We start from the raw sequence: 17,731 nt of genomic DNA, 5'->3' as shown, positions 1-17,731 counted from the left end.
TAATAAGAAAATTAATGAAAATTCAAATTTAATAGAAAAAAAATATACATATTGTGAAATCCCTATAATTTATACTAATCGATAAATTAAACATTTTAATGTATATTAAACATAATTATGAACTTAAAAATGGGGACTAAGTGAAATAAAACATCGATCATAATCATTTTCAATAGGCTTCGTCCCTGGGACAAAAGTGTACCAAATTTCATTGAATTATCTTCTAAATTGCGACCTGTAGTTTGATTACAAGGTTTACATGGACGGACATAGCTAAATCGACTCAGAAAATGATTCTGAGCCGATTGGTATACAATATTATTGTGCGTTACAAACATCAGCACTAACCCAATATAACCTCGCCACTAAAGTGGTGTAGGGTATAAATATACTATGGTGAAGGGTATATAAGATTCGGCATACATGTTAATTCTCCATATCTAACTGATAAATTTTATGTTGATCGTAGAAAAATTATCGCTCTATAAGTATTAGGGTGGTTATTATCTTTTAATGAATTGTTAAGTTAGTGAGAATTAGCGATATGCCTCTTAAAGATACCCAGTTGTATGGAAATATTATAACAGTATTTAATTTAGTAAAAGATTAAAATATCAGTTTATGATTAGTTGTTTGTGAACAATTGATTTAAATAGTTGATTCGGCTTCTTGTACGATTGTTCGGAAAAAGTTTACGGTTCTTGAAATTTTATTTTAAATTTACAACACAAAAAAATGTCGTCAGTTGGGGAGAAGCCAAAATTGGTGAAGGTTGAGGAAGCAAGACGTTTTATGATCGATTGTTTTAGGGCCGTCAATGTGCCACAAGAACATGCCGAACAACAGGCCGATTTATTGGTGGCAGCCGATTATCGTGGTCACTTTAGTCATGGCATGAACCGTTTAGAAATGTATCTCAATGATTTGACCATTAATGCTACAAATGGTACTGCTCTCCCTACAATTCTTAAAGAAACTCCTTCAACTGCCTGGGTAGATGGTAACAATGGTCTTGGTGCCGTTGTAGGCAATTTCTGTATGGATTTGGCCATTAAGAAGGCTAAGCAAGTAGGTGTTGGTTGGGTTTGTGCAAAGAACTCAAATCATTATGGTATGGCTGGCTGGTATCCCATGAGAGCCATGAAAGAAGGTTTGGTAGGCATGTCCATGACCAATACCTCTCCCTTAATGGCTCCTACCCGCTCTAAAGTAGCTGCTTTGGGTACAAATCCCTTATCTTTGGGAGTTCCCGCAAAGGATGATCAATTTTTGCTTGATATGGCTACTACAGCTGTAGCTTTAGGTAAAGTTGAAATACAACGTCGTAAGGGCGAGTCTTTGCCTCATGGTTGGGCTCTAGATACACATGGTAATGAAACTACCGATGCTGAGGTGGCCTTTCAAGCAGGCTGCTTAATGCCTTTAGGTGGTGCAGAAATCAACTCTGGTTATAAAGGTTATGGTAAGTTTAACTCTTAAAAAAAATTATTTATAACTTTAATAAATTGCTATGAGATAAAAACAAATAATTTTTCTTAGGTTTGGCTGCTTTAGTAGATATCTTATCTGGTGTTATGGCAGGTGCCAGTTATTCCACCAAATTGCGTAAATGGACTGATGTTGATCCCAATTCTACTGCTGATTTAGGTCAAGTTTTCATTGCTGTTGATCCTAATTGTTTTGCTCCTGATTTCGAAGAAAGAATGACCGATTTTAATGGTCGTTTGCGTAGCTGCGAACCGGTAAATATTTTTCATAAAAACTTTTTTCTTTGTAATCATTTTTCACATTCTAATCTGTTTTGTTATATAGACTGATCACGAAAAACCTGTACTTGTTCATGGTGATAAGGAGTCCATGACAATGAAAGCTGTTGATGCCGCTGGTGGTATTCAATATTTACCCAATCAATTACAAACTTGCGAAAGTATATCTCAACGTTTCCATGTAAAACCTTTGAGTTTTGTTTAATCTGATTAATGAACATCTTATCCAAATAAACTTAAGTTTAATTAAATAAAAACTAAATTTGCATTTTGTTATTTTTTTTAAATATTTCTGAAATTTTTCACTTCTTTTAGGTTAAAATTTTTCAATAATATAATAATGTTTAATAAAATCTACTTGTGAATAATTATTGGAAGTGCATACACACAATTGCTGTGGAATATTTTAAAGTTCATATCTGATGTTACGTTTGACATGTTTTAAAATATAATGGTTATCAAAAATGACGTGATAAAGTATAAACAAAAAGTAATGTGAAAAAGAAACCATTTTGAAACTCAACTTTTTTGCAAAATGTAAAATATTTAATAAAAATCTTTAGAGCCTTGTTCATAACAATTTATCAGAGCTTTATAAGACAATATTTCGTACAAAATTTGTTCAAGAAACCTTTGATAAATTGTTATGAATAAGGCATTTATACTTTAATAAAACTCTATTCACAAACTTAACTATGAATAATTGTTTAATAACACTGAGATTTAGATAATCAAATAGAGCCGATAATGAGTGTCATATAATTTTATAACTGTTGTTATCTATTTAATTATAATAATAATCATGTTAAAGAAGATTCTTAAAAATGTTATGTCGGACAAGTTATGTTTAGTTCATTAAGGGCCAATCTTTAGGTGAAGGATTACAGATTAATTAAAAATTAATCTTCCAAAGTTGTTTTTGAGTACTTAATTTTGTTAGCCAGTGGATTTAGTGCACAATGGAGGTGGTTTAAACTTGAGCAAAAAAAGCAACAAGAAGAAACAGTTGATGCAAAAAAATAACTAAAATTTTTATAAAAATAATCATAAAAATGTTTAATTTATTAATTAGTATAAACTATGGGAACTTCACTATATATTATATCCTACACCACTTTAGTGAGGAGGGTATATTGGGTTTGTGCTCATGTTTGTAACGCGAAATAATATTAATCCTATACCCACCTTAAAGTATCATTTTCTGAGTCGATTTAGCTATGTCCGTCCGTCTGTTCGTCCATGTAAATCTTGTAATCAAACTACAGGCAATTTTGAAGATAATTAAATGAAATTTGGTACATGATCTTATATTGTCCCAGGAACGAATCCTATTGAAAATGGTTAAGATCGTTCCATTATTTCACCTAGCCCCTATACAACTGTACCACCGAATAGGGCTTGTAAATATTGTAATCAAACTACAGGTCGCAATTTTGGAGATAATTCAATGAAATTTGGCACATGACCTTCTATTATACCTTAGACGAAGCCTATTGAATCGAACGCATCACCTCCGGTCTACCAGAATCTTATTATTTATTGGCATTTTAAAAACCCTCTTTAAAAGCCAATCTTTAGGTGAACAAATGATGTGCTTGGGCAAGAAATGCAATACATATATTTATACCCTTCACCTTCGTGAGAAGGGTATATATAAGTTTGTCATTCCGTTTGTAATTTCTATAATATAATTTGCCGATCCTATAAAGTATATATATTCTGGATCCTTATAGATAGCGGAGTCGGTTAAGCCTTGTCCGTATGTCTGTCCGTCTGTCTGTCTGTTGATATCGGCGAGATCCGAATCTTCAATAATTCTATTAGACATGCTTTCGAGAAGATCGCTATTTAAAATCAGCAAAATCGGTCGGTAAATAACGGAGATATGAGCAAAAATCCGAGACAACCTCTGAAAATTTCATCAAAAAATGTCATATTTTTTCATGCTCTGCTAAAAAAGCAACAACAACACTGTGAATTGGATAAAGATGTACATGTGCGTGTGTAGATGTATTTGGTTTCATTCAGCTGTGTATTTTTTATGTTTGGATGCTGTTGGCGTATTTTGTTTTTGTAAATTCTGTTCGTATATTTGGAAGTCGGTTGGTTTTATTGTGTTGTTTATTTTGTTTTTCTGTGTTTTTCGTTATGTGTGTTTAGAAGTTTTAGATGCCTTGTGAATTTTGTTTTTTATTTTATTTTATTTTGTTTTTCTTTTGGTGTAATAATAATGTAAACGGGAAATATTTAAAATTTATAAAACTAATATGTTTAAAACACACTATGGTGAAGCGTATATAAGATTCGGCACAGCCGAATATAGCACTCTTACTTGTTTTAATTTCAAATTATTCTTAGATCGGGTTTTTGAGTTGAGAATCAAATGCCAATTATTAATTGGTTAATTATTGCTTATTAGTTAATTTAAAAATAAATTTAATCTGATGTTTATCCCTTTTGATGTTTTTGAGTAAAAAGATGAAACTTCGCAGTGTTGCCATACAAAACAACAGAAAACGTCAATGTTATCAAAAAAATGCATGTTTTATAAAAAAGAGGAAGACAATTGCAAATGTAATATGAAAATTAATGAAAACTTTAATTTAAAACAAAAAATTATTGCAAAGTCCCCATAATTTATACTAATCAATAAATTAAACATTTAATGTTTATTTTAAAAAAATTATATTAATTATTTGCATCAGCCGTTTACACTTTTGCATTTTTTACTCAACTTTAAACCACCTACTTAGGGCGCTTAAACTAGCAAAGAAAATTAACTGATTAAGTATCCAAAAACAACTTTCGTAGATTAATTTTAATTTAATCCCTAATCCTTTACCTAAAGATTGGCCCTTATTGTTTAGATAACAAACATTTTCTGTTGTTTTGTATGGAAACAATTTTTTACTTAAAAACATCAAAGGGAATTAACATTAGATTAATTTTTAAATTAACTCAAAAACCCGCTCTAAGTGGTTTGTAAGATATAAAAGAGAAGTTATGTATTACATTTGCCTCTTCCTAACTTATTTTTATGGATGCAGCCGTTCAGGGATACAGCATTTCTTTGCAATTTCAATAGTTTATGATAAAGTGATATGATCCAAAAATAACTAATTAATGATAATGATATAGTAGCAAAAGTTTTATACGTTACAAACATTAGCCCAAACGTATAACAACACATAATATTATAACATTTAAGAAATACGTAGCTGAAACTAACTTCACGAAGAACTACGTAGTTCTTCACACTTGCACTCTCAAAATATACTGTTCCACAATCGGTTAATACCTAAAAAATAACTACTGCGCATGAAACTTCACCATGTGTCGTTATGTTTTTATTCCTTTTTTCAAATTCCACTAGAGACGCAAAAACTTACAACAAACCAAAAACAAAAGATAAGTGATGGTAAAAGGAAGTTTTGTTTACATTCTACTCCTCGATATCAACAACCCCCATAATACTTAGCAGCACATTATTTTTTGGTCGTTTTGTTTTTATAAGCAAATTCGTTTTGAGCACAACTTTAAGAGATTTAAGAAGAGAGAAGTAAAACTGCATGATACAAACAGAACAGCAACAAAAGAAAAAGCTTAAAGAGTGGATTATAATTATTAGCAATTGAAATCAGTGCTTCGTGAAGCTTATGACGTCTAACAACTTACGACGGAGAACGTTTATTTTAGAACGTTGTTTTGTTATTTAGTGAAGTGAAACATTGGAGGGGGTTGGTTGTTAAAGGTGGTTGTTGCCCAAAGGAAACCACAATATATATATAAAAAACCAAACTAAAAAAACAACAAAACGCAATTTAACTGCTCAAATATTAAGTTATTTTAATAAAAACATTTAAACATTTAATTACTGTGTTTTTGTGTGTTTATTTGTGTAATTGTAACATAATTTCATAATGGCCGATTCCGGTGGCAGGCAATATCAAAAATTACCTCCCGGATGGGATTGCAAATATGACCAGACGACCGGAAATTGGTAAGTGGTCATTAAATAACTTTTGTTTGTACACAAATTTTCAAAATGGCGGACATTAAGTTGTACCTCTGATAGAGTACATATGTATGTGTGAGTGCGTGTTATAAATGAATTTTAGTGGCATTTTAAATTGTTGAATTTAATTCTAACAATTGCATACTTTAAGGCATTTACTTAAATATGGCTAATGTGACGATGATTTTATATTACGTGATTTAACCCTAAAAATTAGGTCGTTTGCAAAAAAAAAGCAAAAACAAATGTACGTACAAGTACTTGTCTCCTTGATACTTTTAAGGCTTCAAGAGGATTTTGTTTTTGTATCTTCTATAACAGAGTTTATATATTTGTGTGACACCATATGTATGTATTTACATAGATACGTTGGAGTGTGTATATAAGGTTTCTGTATGTTAATTTAAATATCTTAAACAAATTTCAAAACAAACAAGGACATATGACATTAGAGTGGGATCTGGAAGTGCATATATACAGCTAAACAAGTACGTACTTGACAAAAATGCTGCTGGTACATTTTTTTTAAATAAAAATTTATATGTCAAATGTTAAACATGTTTTTAAAAACATTAAATGAAATCATTCTTCCATGTTTGAAATAATTTTTATTTATTTTAAAGAGTTTTTACTTAGAACATTTTGAATTATATTAGTTACATTATTAATTGAATTTTCTATAAAATATTAAAAAAATTTAAGAAAAACGGGAATCACAAGTGTTGTATACTCACCAACTTATCATGTGTCGTAAATTAATTAATTATTTTGGACAAATATAAACCGATATTTACAGAATTTAAAAGCGATAAACATAAAACATGTTAAACAGTTTTGTCGTATTTTTTCCTTAAAACATATTTTAAACGATTTTTTTACAATAAAATAGTTTATGTCGATTTTTCTAGGAAAATGAGTCAGTAACTGCTGAACGGTTAATCCGTTTTTGAATGGATTAACTAAAGAGGAAGTTTTGAGTTTCGAGTTTAAGATTTGAATTTTGAGATTTTTTCCAAGGACTAGCGCTATTCAAAATGATTGAAATAGGTTCATTTTTTCGCCTAGCCCCCGGCTGTATCGTACCTCCGAATAGGGCCTTTGGGCTCATGTTAAATGTTCTAAACTTAGTATTATAGAACTTTAAGGGCTAATCTTTAGGCGAAGGATTAGAGATTAAAATAAAATTAAAAAACTACCGATTTTTATAATGATCGGTCCTCATTTGACCCAAGTCCCCATACAAACTCCACTTCATCAAATGACTCGAAGTTAAAAATTCATTTATAAATACTTATACTCCCCTATGAGCCCTCTTGTAGACTATACATTCATACTTGATTTAACAAGTATTTGAAAGCTCTGCAAGGTAGATTTCGGAATATGTTTCAAAAGTGTGGCATTACTGACTTTGTCCAAGGCTTTTGGCAAGGAACCCACCCCTTTACAAGGTCTTTACTGGTTTGTGGTAGTGAATTACTAGATATCTGCTGCAGTTTCCAAAAGTGTTATCTGCATTTTCCGGAATCATGCTGGTGGCGATAAAGTTTTTGTGATGTATTATGGATATTGACCTGTGAGATTATCCCTCAATAGCGTATTTTCTGCGTTAAAGATAGGTATAGCTTCACATTGTTGTTGACCTCTCCAAAACTTCACCTTGTATGTTCAGCTATGATGCGTTTGTGATTAGAATCTTTTCCTTCTTGGTATACAATATAAATCCTGCAAAAATTTTCCGATTTCTACTTAAGGTCCGAAATATTTTATAACTAAACTTCTTCGTCCGACTGGTACTTTCCTGTGTTAAGGATCGAAGTAACTTTACCATTTTCTTGGCATCGACTTTTGTCAAATACACGACGCTCCGATTCCTACTTAAGGTCCGAAATATTTTATAAATAAACTTCTTCGTCCGACTGGTACTTTCCTGTGTTAAGTGACTTTACCATTTTCTTGGCATCGACTTTTGTCAAATGCACGACGCTCCGACGCCAGTCTGTTTCGTCGCTTTGGTTCTAGAGACTCAAGTTATCCATGTACCTTTCTCCTACTCAATAAATAAATAGCTACTTCGACAGATTGGGAAGAAAATGAGCAATAAAACAAAAGTGATATAGATATTGGCTAGTTTGAATTGGTATTTAGGATATCGTCGCACACAACTGCTAGCCCCCATGTCTCTGCAGAGAATAGTAGTAAAATATTTATTACCGGCTAAAGTCCATGAGAAATTATTCGTTGAAGTACTTAGACCTTGATACCAAAATTCAAACTAATACTTGTGAAGGTTTAAGGGAGGCCATAGTGCTAAACCGTAGTGCGCCTTGCATGTGCGAAATTGTCCAGTGCTTTAGCCTCCTTTAGCCATTGATTAGTCCTATCACAGACTGTTCCAATTTTAGAAGTCCACTGGTTTATTAACTTAAGGCTGCATTTCATCACCTCGGCTAGTCTGCTACAAAATTAATATAATTCTAAAAATATCGTTTCGAGATTTAAACTATAGATCTTTATAGAAATTCACAGGCCCTCACAAATTCTGCTTTTAAACTTTAAAAATTTGTATAAATAATTTTATAATTATTTCTTTCTTTTCTTTCAGTTATTACATAAATTACATAACCAAAGCGATGCAACTTGAAGATCCACGCTCTACACGTTATCGCCCTTTACAAAATGAACGTTGTTCCAATGAATCTATAGCCATGCATGTAAGTAATAGTTTAGTCCTATTACAATGTTACAAATATAGTGTTAATATATTTTTTATTAATTATCAATTTTAGTCTTTCCATGGACCAGGCGGTTCGCCATATCATGTCTATCCAACTAATAATATGCCAGCAATGCGAGCCTTCCAAACACCAAATTCTAGTCTTCACCATATGTCTACCAGTCCACTGTTGACATCTTCCAGAACACAATTGATTAATGTAAGTTTTAACGGAAAATTTATTTTACATTTTAAACTCATAAAATGATTTTAATCTTATAAACCAGGATATGTCTCCAATACCCGTACCCAAATCCCAATTTGCTCAAGCTCCTCGTACAGTCAATATGTCGAGACGATCAACCATACAGGAAACATCTTTTACAAATCAAATTGATACCGATGCGGTGGTTCATAAAATACAAAATATGTTTCCAACTGCAAGTGAAAATCATATAAGATTGCTACTCAAAAAGTAAGTTATAATAAATTTCAGAATTAAATAGTTTTAAAACTAAACTAAACACCCAATAATTACTAACTCCTAATAATAACTTTAATTTGCACGCCGCTTTTTTACGACTTCACTCTTGTAAATTTTGGATAAAATTGTAACTAACCCCACTACTGCCTTAGATATTATAATCGTGAAGCTGTTGTTATCAGTGCTTTACAAGTCGAAAAACATCCAGTCACTATGCCCGGGCCATACGTTACACCACCAGCTCAACGTCATTTATTCCACAGCAACTCGGCCATTCATATGACACCACCATCACGTCGTTTTGATACTGGTTCACATTTACGTGGCCTTGATTACACGTGCTATTCGCGCACCGCCAGTCCAGTACCACCAGGTCGTCTTGGTAGTGTCATTAGTATAAATAGTGGTGGCCATGGTATTATGGGCCATATGGCTGTGCCACCATATCAGGCCTCGCCACGTTTTGGTGATCAAATGCGTTGCTCACCGAAACCGCATTCGTCGCCAAAAATGAAATTGAGGTTTGACTTTTGAAATGTTTTAAAGGATTATTTTTTTGGGAAATTTCAAAAGGGGTGTAGTTCGGAAAAAATTATTTAATTTTGTTTATCTTGTAAGGTTTACTTGAACCTTTTCTCATTTCGCAAATGTTTTTGAACAGATTTTTTAATATTTTTAATATTAAGCTTTAACATGTTATACGAAGTTCAAAATTCCCGACCTATACTCTTTTGAAGTCCTTAGAAATGTTGTATTTATTTTCGTTTTCCATTTAGCAAGTAACACCTTTATTTTGATTTCTTATAATAACTTTAATCCTGAATTTTTTATACGTTTCACTTCATTTTACAGATCTTTATAATTTTTAGTTTCAAACGCTTTTTTCAAATTATTTCAACTATTATTTAAATCAGTAGATATTTATTTTCAGAGACCAAAACAAAGGTACTTTTCTAATTGATTTAGCTGTGTTGATCTTAACTGTATCTTAGGGCCAATATTTAGGTGAAGGATTAGGGACTAAATTAATATTAAACCTCGAAAGTTGTTTTTGAATACTCATTTAGCTAATTATGTTTGCTCGTTTAAGTGCCCAATGGAAGTGGTTTAAACTTAAGCAAAAAATGCAACACGATGACTTTATTTATAAAATCTGTTAAGTCCTCTGAGAGTCTAATGTATTAAGCCAGATTCGGAATCAACACTGTTCAATCTTTTAGAGAAGTACACTTTTATTTTTAGTTTAAAAACTTTGTTGGCCTGTGTATTCAGTTGATTTTATATTTACTTTTGAGTTTAAATATTATTTTTTTTATTATAACACTAAATTTATAATCCAGCTAATTTTTTAACTTAATTGTTATATATACAGCTGTATTCAAAAAAATAGGAGTAAGTAAGACAGAAAAGTAATTGTGCAGCTTAATTTAAAAAGGAAAGATTTAAAGAAATCGAATATTTTTCACGATATTTATTTGTTAAGTGTTTAAAATACAAAACATATGTCATTTTGTAAATAGCTTCATTAGTTTTTTTGGTATTCACTTTTTTTCGAAATCCATATCCGATTACGACTGTTCAAAAAAAATAGGAGTACCGTATATAATCTTACCTAAGTTAGATTTATTTCCTTTATTCGTAGTAAATATTTAAAATATGACATAAAACTGTTATATTTAGATGATTTTGAGGTCAGTTCCTTTAAAATTCTGAAAGAAAATGTAAGAATTGACGAAAATGAAATCTGTTCAAATATCTTGAAAATTATAAAAATATCGCAAACAAAACATGAAAATTCTTATGGTAATCTCATTAAAAAATTTTTTGAATACTTTAGGAAGTCAAATATTTCAAAATCTCTCATAAAAATAAACATTTTATTAAACAATTATAACAGCTTCCCATAAGAGCTTATCATTTTTTTTTAAATAATTCCCATTAGGGCGCCCCAAACTAGTGAAACTAGGCCAAATCGTAGTTATTAAACATCGTGATCAACATTCAGTTTGTTCAAATTAATTTTTTTTTGTTTAAAATCTTTTTAAAAAAAAATTTAATTTCAGAAAAAAAGGAATATAGTGAAACCCATTAAGTTTGCCAAGTAACACATTTAGAGGTGGTTTCATAAATGGATGAATTTTTAATGCATAAATACGATAACAAATTATATTTTTAAATCTAAATGACTTCAGAAAATACATTGGAAGCCCATTAAATGAAAAATATTAAGCTCTAACTAACTTTCAAGGAAGTTGTATAATAGGAATGATTCATGATGGGTCTTGACAAAAAGGCTATGATCTAATAAATTGTAAAATGGTATGGTAGCCCAAATGTTTTAGGTACACATATTAGTCCCAGATATGCTCTCATATTCCCAATAAACAAATTTGATAAAATGGCGGTGTTGTCGTATAAAAATATTTTTGATTCTAAATAGGTGGAAGCTCGATCCATAGGAAGTAGGCCATTACATCTTTTAAGGCTTTCTGAATAAATTACTGTATATTTGTTCGTCCACGACATGTGTCATCAAGACCCTCAAAACCGTTGTCGGAAGGACATCAAGTTCCGGAGGTTCATATACCCAAATTCTAAATTAAATCTTTACAAAAATGACTGATGTTGTACTGGCACACATTAATTAATAATATTTTAGATGAAAGTGCTTTCGTTTTTGTTTTTATTTTAAAAAAAGTTGAACTTAAATCGAAAACTTCTATTATTTTGAACAATAGATTTTGTATATAAATTTAAAAATATATATATTTTTTATATAAATTTCTTCAACATTCAAAATAACAGTTATTAAAATTAGAGAACAAGTTAAATAAATAACTTATATAAATATTTAATTAAAAATTTAAATCTTTTACTAAAAAATTTATATTCAAAATTTTTCAAATTTTCAAAATGTAAATCTTTCACTAAAAAATTTATATTCAAAATTTTTCAAATTTTCATTATTTTGAACACAACTGTATATATGTATATATATTTTAGGTGTAGAAACAAAACGAAAACGGCGTTAAAACTGGGATCTCATCAGAATTCTAAAATAACAACACAGTTTGCAATTAGATTGTCTATCCACCCTCTAAGGGCGGGTTTCTTACTACTCAGTTAAACTAGGCTTAACTTGCTATTAGATTAAACTCGGAACAAATTTAGAGGAACTTTATTCGATGATTGTGTTTTATGGATCTAGAATCAGTTAATTTTGTTAGTATTGAAAACTTTTCATTCGAAAACATAAACAATGAACAGCTGTTTTTTGCAAATATCACTTTTGTAAAATGTTTAATTTTAGAAAAATATAAAACAATAATAATATCGGTAAATGAAATCAGAGAATTATTGTTAAGTTTTCCTTCTTCCGTATTCATTATTTTATTGTGTTTGTTGATTGTGTGTTCTCAAGTACAACTTAGGTTTCACTGGCCAATTACACTCAGTTAAACTAAGATAATAAGTAACTTTACTGCAGTAAGTAATCAAGATTACTGAAAAACACAAAACATGTATTAAACCAGGTTTAACCGAAGAATAAAGATTATGTTTATCAGAAAAACCTGTCCTAAAATAAACAAAATAGGCTCTAAATAAAGGGACTTACAAACTTAGTCTATGAAAAAGTTTAAACTTCTTGAATAGAAATAGCTGAAACCGTTAAAAAGTTCTAAAGGAATATAGCTAATGAATCGCTTAAAAGAATTTATTTAAATCGTTGCTGCTATATAGCACCCTAGAGGTTAAAATCGATGTGAATTAAATGTCCCCATACTATTCTCTATTGATAGGTAACAGCTTGATCACAGACTGTCGATAGTTTAACGTGAGCACCTGCCGTGTCGGCCTATCTCACGGTGGTCTTTTTCATCCACTGGGTAGACTTGAGAACGGCCTACCATCGCCCCTTTGTCTTCAATGAAGACGCAGGTGGCAATTTTTGCACATTGGATATGACCGGTACCATGCGCAAGTACTTTGCTGGAGTACTCGAGCTATCTAATCTCTTGCCAAAGTAGTCACGTTGTAAGACAACCACACTACTATGGCTCTGTTGAGTCGGCAACAGCACCTAGAGACGTAACCGGTGGACCGAAGCACGATCCATCAATATGCCGTAGACATTGTTCTTGCTCACAGTGACACGCTGTGGCAAGTCGAATATGAACAGAGTAAACTCTGGAACATATCTGGACAAGGAAGGAAACTTAATCGGCATCTCTTGTATATGATATCTTTCATTCATAATCATTCAACCCAGCACACAACTCATTCATCCGACACATTCATAGAGAAAAAACATACGACACATTCATTTAGGTATACGGGTGGATGAGTCCCGTATACCTCTACATTCATTCTTTATCATATACAATTGATACCAACTCATTTCCAACGCTTAGTCCCACAGCCACTCCTCTGTGGGGTATCTGTTGATTTTCGGCAACAGCACCGAACCTTATCCCGAAATATTGACTATTATCATGCATCAGTCTTTTAACCGCCACTTATTCTCTTCCCGCGAATTTGGGTTCAACCAACAGCCACTACGTGGATCCCGAAGGAACCTCAACCAACTGACCAGCCAGGACATAGTCCTGCGGGCAACTGGCCACCGTAGTACCAGATTGTGCGGTGCTCTGGTCAGACCTCTGGCAATCTATGCAAGGACTAAGCCAAGCAGTAGACTGAAATCACCAATTTTTCAATCCCGGTCAGATTGGAGGTATTGGGCCCTCTATATACCCCGGGAAATGCAATAACACCAAGGCGGAGGTCTTCGCCAAGGTAACATGCCCCCGGGGGGAAGCTTGATCACAATTGAAACCACAACCACTGTCGACAATGAGTGTTCATACATTTTGTATGTGGTTAGCGAAATTTTCAGCAATTGGAAGCACAACCGCTGTCGACAATGATAGCTTAATTACAATTGGAACCACAACCGCTATCGGCAATTATTTTAAATACATTTTGTATGAAGAGCATAATATCGCGATATAGTTGGCGACATTTTCAGCTTCATTACAATTTCAACCACAACCAATGTCGACAATGAGTTTTCATACATTTTGTCTGCAGAGCAAAATATCGTCTTGTGGTTGGCGACATTGTGGTTGATATAGTTAGTTAATTTCAAAGGAGGATGTATACACATCAAATCCGAAGAATTACACCTAGGCATCTATGTTGTGCGCTCCTTAACCAGAGTCACAGATGCGAATCGATCCGGTCTACCAGACTAGAACACTAACCACTAACTTACCGGAGGCAAGATGGTTGAGATAGATTCTATTCTATTGTTACCGTACTCTCTGGCGATCTTCTCATCGTGCTTTTATTTTTATGTTGTAGCGTTGCCATATTTTCATAATATTTTATTAAAAATCTAACAGAATTGCACGAAGAGCAATGATTATAAAAATTATAATTCCAATTTTAAACAAAACATATTTTTGCTTTGATTTTTTATAATAAACGGAAAAAATTTCGTTCTGCCGATAGTCGGCTAATCTAATAAGGTATTGATGGTCGAATATTTCCCAATAATTTATACAATATAATCGGGAAATATTCAATATAATTGTAATATTAGCAGATGCCCTAAAACAGAATTTAAAAGTCGTCTTTCTTTTGTATCTACACAAATTATTTGTAACATTTCTAATCAAAGATCTCTAATCTATCTTTAGATATATGAAAACCATATTCCCTAAAGCCGATGAAACTTTATTACTGGATGTTTTAGCCAATTCCGATAATAATGTACAAAAGGCTTCCGAAAAATTGCTTACATTAGGTTATATTAAAAAAGATTTTGCACCTCCACCAAAACTTACCAATCGACCACAAAATGAAATGAACGGTGGCGTGAAGCCAACAGTAGAAGATGAAATTAAAATTATACCTTTACGACCCAAAGAGTATACGGAGGAAGAAAAAGAGGCCAGTAAGTATAAAGAATAAATGAGAGATTTTAAAAATAATTAAAACTTGTTAATTAATTTACAGTCAATCTTAAACTTAAAGAAAAATATCCTCAAATAGTTGATCATATATTGGTAATGGCTTTGGAATCGGTTAACTATGCTGAAGATCGTGCTATGCAAATTTTACAAATAGTTAAGGAGGAGGAAGAACAACAAAAACAAAAGACTCCAAAGCTAACGCATACAACAATTGTGGATTATAAACAAGACGAACTTGATGGCTTAGGCCCAATATCGGGTCGTGTTAGTAGGTAAGCTATGAAAACTATTGACTCTTATAGCTAACTATATATGTAACTGATCATCATACATAACATTTTTCCATAAAGCTTTCCATTTTTATGTTTATTTTTGGAAAACTTAATTATTTTGCTTTAACCTTTAATTCATTATACTCGTATTGCTTTATTTTTACAATGTAAATTTTATTAACAACCAAAACAAAATAGCAAACCCTTAACCTCAATCTTAAAATCAACCGATGCCAATTTACGCAAAGAAATTATAAGCAACCCAGTAAACCCAGAATTTAAAGACGATAAAACGGATACAACGACTAGTAATAATAATAATAACGATAACGAAATCATAATACCATCTGTAAGCTCAATTTTGAAACTCTCATCGGTTACCATGTCCACAAAAAGTATTTTAGATCGTTATCGTACAAACAATAAAATAAGCGCTAATGATTTTATACGTGGAACTTATCCAGTAACAGCTATACTTTGGGATAAACTATCCCTACATTCTCGAGATAAATCCGATACGTTAAAGTATGACATTTGAATTTTTTTCAGTAATTTTTTTTAAAAATGATTATTTTATCTTTGTTTTTGTTTTAAATGTATGTATTTTATTAAATGTATTTAAAATGCACCTTATTTTTAAATGATATTAAAAATTATATTTTTATAAAATCGTAGGATTTTTAAAAATTTTAAATATTAAGGTCCCAAATTTTAAAATTATATAATCAGTTTATCAAAAATTTATTAAAACTTTTTAAAATCAGCTTTATATATGATTATTCAGGTTTCAAAATTATATACACATAATTATTTATTAAAATTATAATAAATATATAGAAAGTTATATGTATGTATATATATTTTTTATAAAATATTTATTGTTCCTAGTGCAATAATGAAAACATAATTTTAGTTTCTCCTTAGAGTTAACATTATAGTTATCAGGAACCTATAGCATAAAAAATAAACATTATCTTATTTAGAATATTTTTAAAGTTATATTAATAGTTCATAGTTTAAAAAATAGTTAAAACTATATATCATTTAAAATCTTAAAATTGTATTTTTGTTCGTATATTTTATGATTTTTATATTAACATACAATATTTGCATGCTTTTTTCACTTCATTAACTCATTAGATCATTTTAAATAATATCTATGGATCGTATTTTACTACAATTAAGTCGTATACAAATCGTAAGCATTGGGTCCCATATTAAATGTAGCAAAAACAATAGATAGATAGATAGATAGATAGATAGATAGATAGATAGATAGATAGATAGATAGATAGATAGATAGATAGATAGATAGATAGATAGATAGATAGATAGATAGATAGATAGATAGATAGATAGATAGATAGATAGATAGATAGATAGATAGATAGATAGATAGATAGATAGATAGATAGATAGATAGATAGATAGATAGATAGATAGATAGATAGATAGATAGATAGATAGATAGATAGATACATACATAGATAAACAGCGTAATCACGGCTAATGTATGTCAACATGCCATTTGCGTTGAAACTTACTCTTTTTTTATTAGGAACCGAACAGATAACATCTGTTCACTAGCTTCTTCTAGACTTACTAGACGTACATATGTATGTGAATAACGTGATCGTGTTAGAATAATCGAAATAACTATTTTGATGTGAATCGAAATAACTACAAGTGTACTAAAATCGGCAAAATTTATTAAAATAACAGTCGGTAAAAAAGGCCTCAATGGCACGAACGAAACTGAGTAATTGATATAAAATGTTTACGATTTGTATACGAACGACATTTACAAAATATAATTAAACAAAAAATTGTGTTTAAAATGCATAAAAAATATTTATATGAACTAATTCTTTTAAAAATATTGTTTTAAAACTTTAAAAAAATCACCCAAACACAGGCACTCCCATAGAGATCAAACAGATGCCGCTACAGACAAACTATGTAAGGATTTCAAATCTTTAATGGGTCGCATACAGACAAATGGTCCCAATGCCAGTTTAGCAAAAGGAGCAAATGAAGGTTTATTGTTGTAAGTGTATTATTTAAATTTTTTATTTGTTAAAAATATAACTATTGTTTAATTTAAAATTCTTTCTTTTTTTAAGGGCTGATTATGTCACTTGGAATGGTGCAAATCCTGACTTTTGTCAAGGTCAAAGAAATCTAGCAAATGGTGCCGATTCTAACATGCGCTCGGAACGTGCTTATAAAGCCTTTGGTCATAATGCAGATTTATGTAAAGGACCTCAATCGAGTTTGGCCAAGGGCAGTATTTATACACAACAAAATACGGCTAATGCCAATAAATCAATCGATATTATATGCAATTAGTTTTTTTTAATTGTAACATAAACGAATTTATGTAAAATTTTTCTCAAAAAAAAAAAAATTATGAAAAAAAAAGTTTAAAGAGTTTGTGCCAAAAATATCAATACTTTAGCTTCTTACTTATAAATTCCGTCTTATTATTAAATAATATTAAATA

At 31.0% G+C, this 17,731-nt stretch overlaps 2 protein-coding genes across 4 annotated transcripts; both read left to right on the top strand.

Moving 5' to 3' along the window:
- The first annotated feature begins 530 nt into the window (after positions 1-530).
- Positions 531-2,011, top strand: LOC111685243 (uncharacterized oxidoreductase YjmC-like). Its single transcript, XM_023447498.2, has 3 exons — positions 531-1,462; positions 1,540-1,742; positions 1,813-2,011. The coding sequence occupies exons 1-3, from the start codon at positions 736-738 to the stop codon at positions 1,969-1,971; spliced, it is 1,089 nt and encodes a 362-aa protein (XP_023303266.2). The 5' UTR covers positions 531-735; the 3' UTR covers positions 1,972-2,011.
- Positions 2,012-5,412: 3,401 nt separating this feature from the next.
- LOC111685241 lies at positions 5,413-17,731 on the top strand. 3 transcript variants are annotated; one of them, XM_046945298.1, is made up of 10 exons: positions 5,413-5,766; positions 8,384-8,492; positions 8,568-8,714; positions 8,782-8,969; positions 9,131-9,499; positions 14,681-14,937; positions 15,000-15,228; positions 15,427-15,753; positions 17,144-17,275; positions 17,352-17,731. In XM_046945298.1, the coding sequence occupies exons 1-10, from the start codon at positions 5,687-5,689 to the stop codon at positions 17,575-17,577; spliced, it is 2,064 nt and encodes a 687-aa protein (XP_046801254.1). In that variant the 5' UTR covers positions 5,413-5,686; the 3' UTR covers positions 17,578-17,731. The 3 variants fall into 3 exon arrangements, with proteins under 3 accessions (XP_046801254.1, XP_046801256.1, XP_046801255.1); XM_046945300.1 differs by lacking the exon at positions 9,131-9,499 and having other exon boundaries at positions 5,415-5,766; positions 17,352-17,725; XM_046945299.1 differs by lacking the exon at positions 15,427-15,753 and having other exon boundaries at positions 5,415-5,766; positions 17,352-17,725.

Source organism: Lucilia cuprina, chromosome 2, assembly GCF_022045245.1.
Source record: "Lucilia cuprina isolate Lc7/37 chromosome 2, ASM2204524v1, whole genome shotgun sequence".
In the NCBI taxonomy this organism is placed as follows: Eukaryota; Metazoa; Arthropoda; class Insecta; order Diptera; family Calliphoridae; genus Lucilia; species Lucilia cuprina.
Note: the sequence above shows the minus strand (reverse complement) of the source record. Positions and strands in the feature narration are given on the sequence as shown.

What these genes read in the sequence shown, in the direction of transcription:
- LOC111685243 (XM_023447498.2), top strand. Translation starts at nt 736, where the DNA reads ATGTCGTCAGTTGGGGAGAAGCCAAAATTGGTGAAGGTTGAGGAAGCA. An exon ending in CTCTGGTTATAAAGGTTATG is followed by an intron (nt 1,463 to 1,539) that starts GTAAGTTTAACT and finishes AATTTTTCTTAG; the next exon opens with GTTTGGCTGCTTTAGTAGAT. An exon ending in GTTTGCGTAGCTGCGAACCG is followed by an intron (nt 1,743 to 1,812) that starts GTAAATATTTTT and finishes TTTGTTATATAG; the next exon opens with ACTGATCACGAAAAACCTGT.
- LOC111685241 (XM_046945298.1), top strand. Translation starts at nt 5,687, where the DNA reads ATGGCCGATTCCGGTGGCAGGCAATATCAAAAATTACCTCCCGGATGG. An exon ending in CCAGAACACAATTGATTAAT is followed by an intron (nt 8,715 to 8,781) that starts GTAAGTTTTAAC and finishes CTTATAAACCAG; the next exon opens with GATATGTCTCCAATACCCGT. An exon ending in ATAAGATTGCTACTCAAAAA is followed by an intron (nt 8,970 to 9,130) that starts GTAAGTTATAAT and finishes CTACTGCCTTAG; the next exon opens with ATATTATAATCGTGAAGCTG.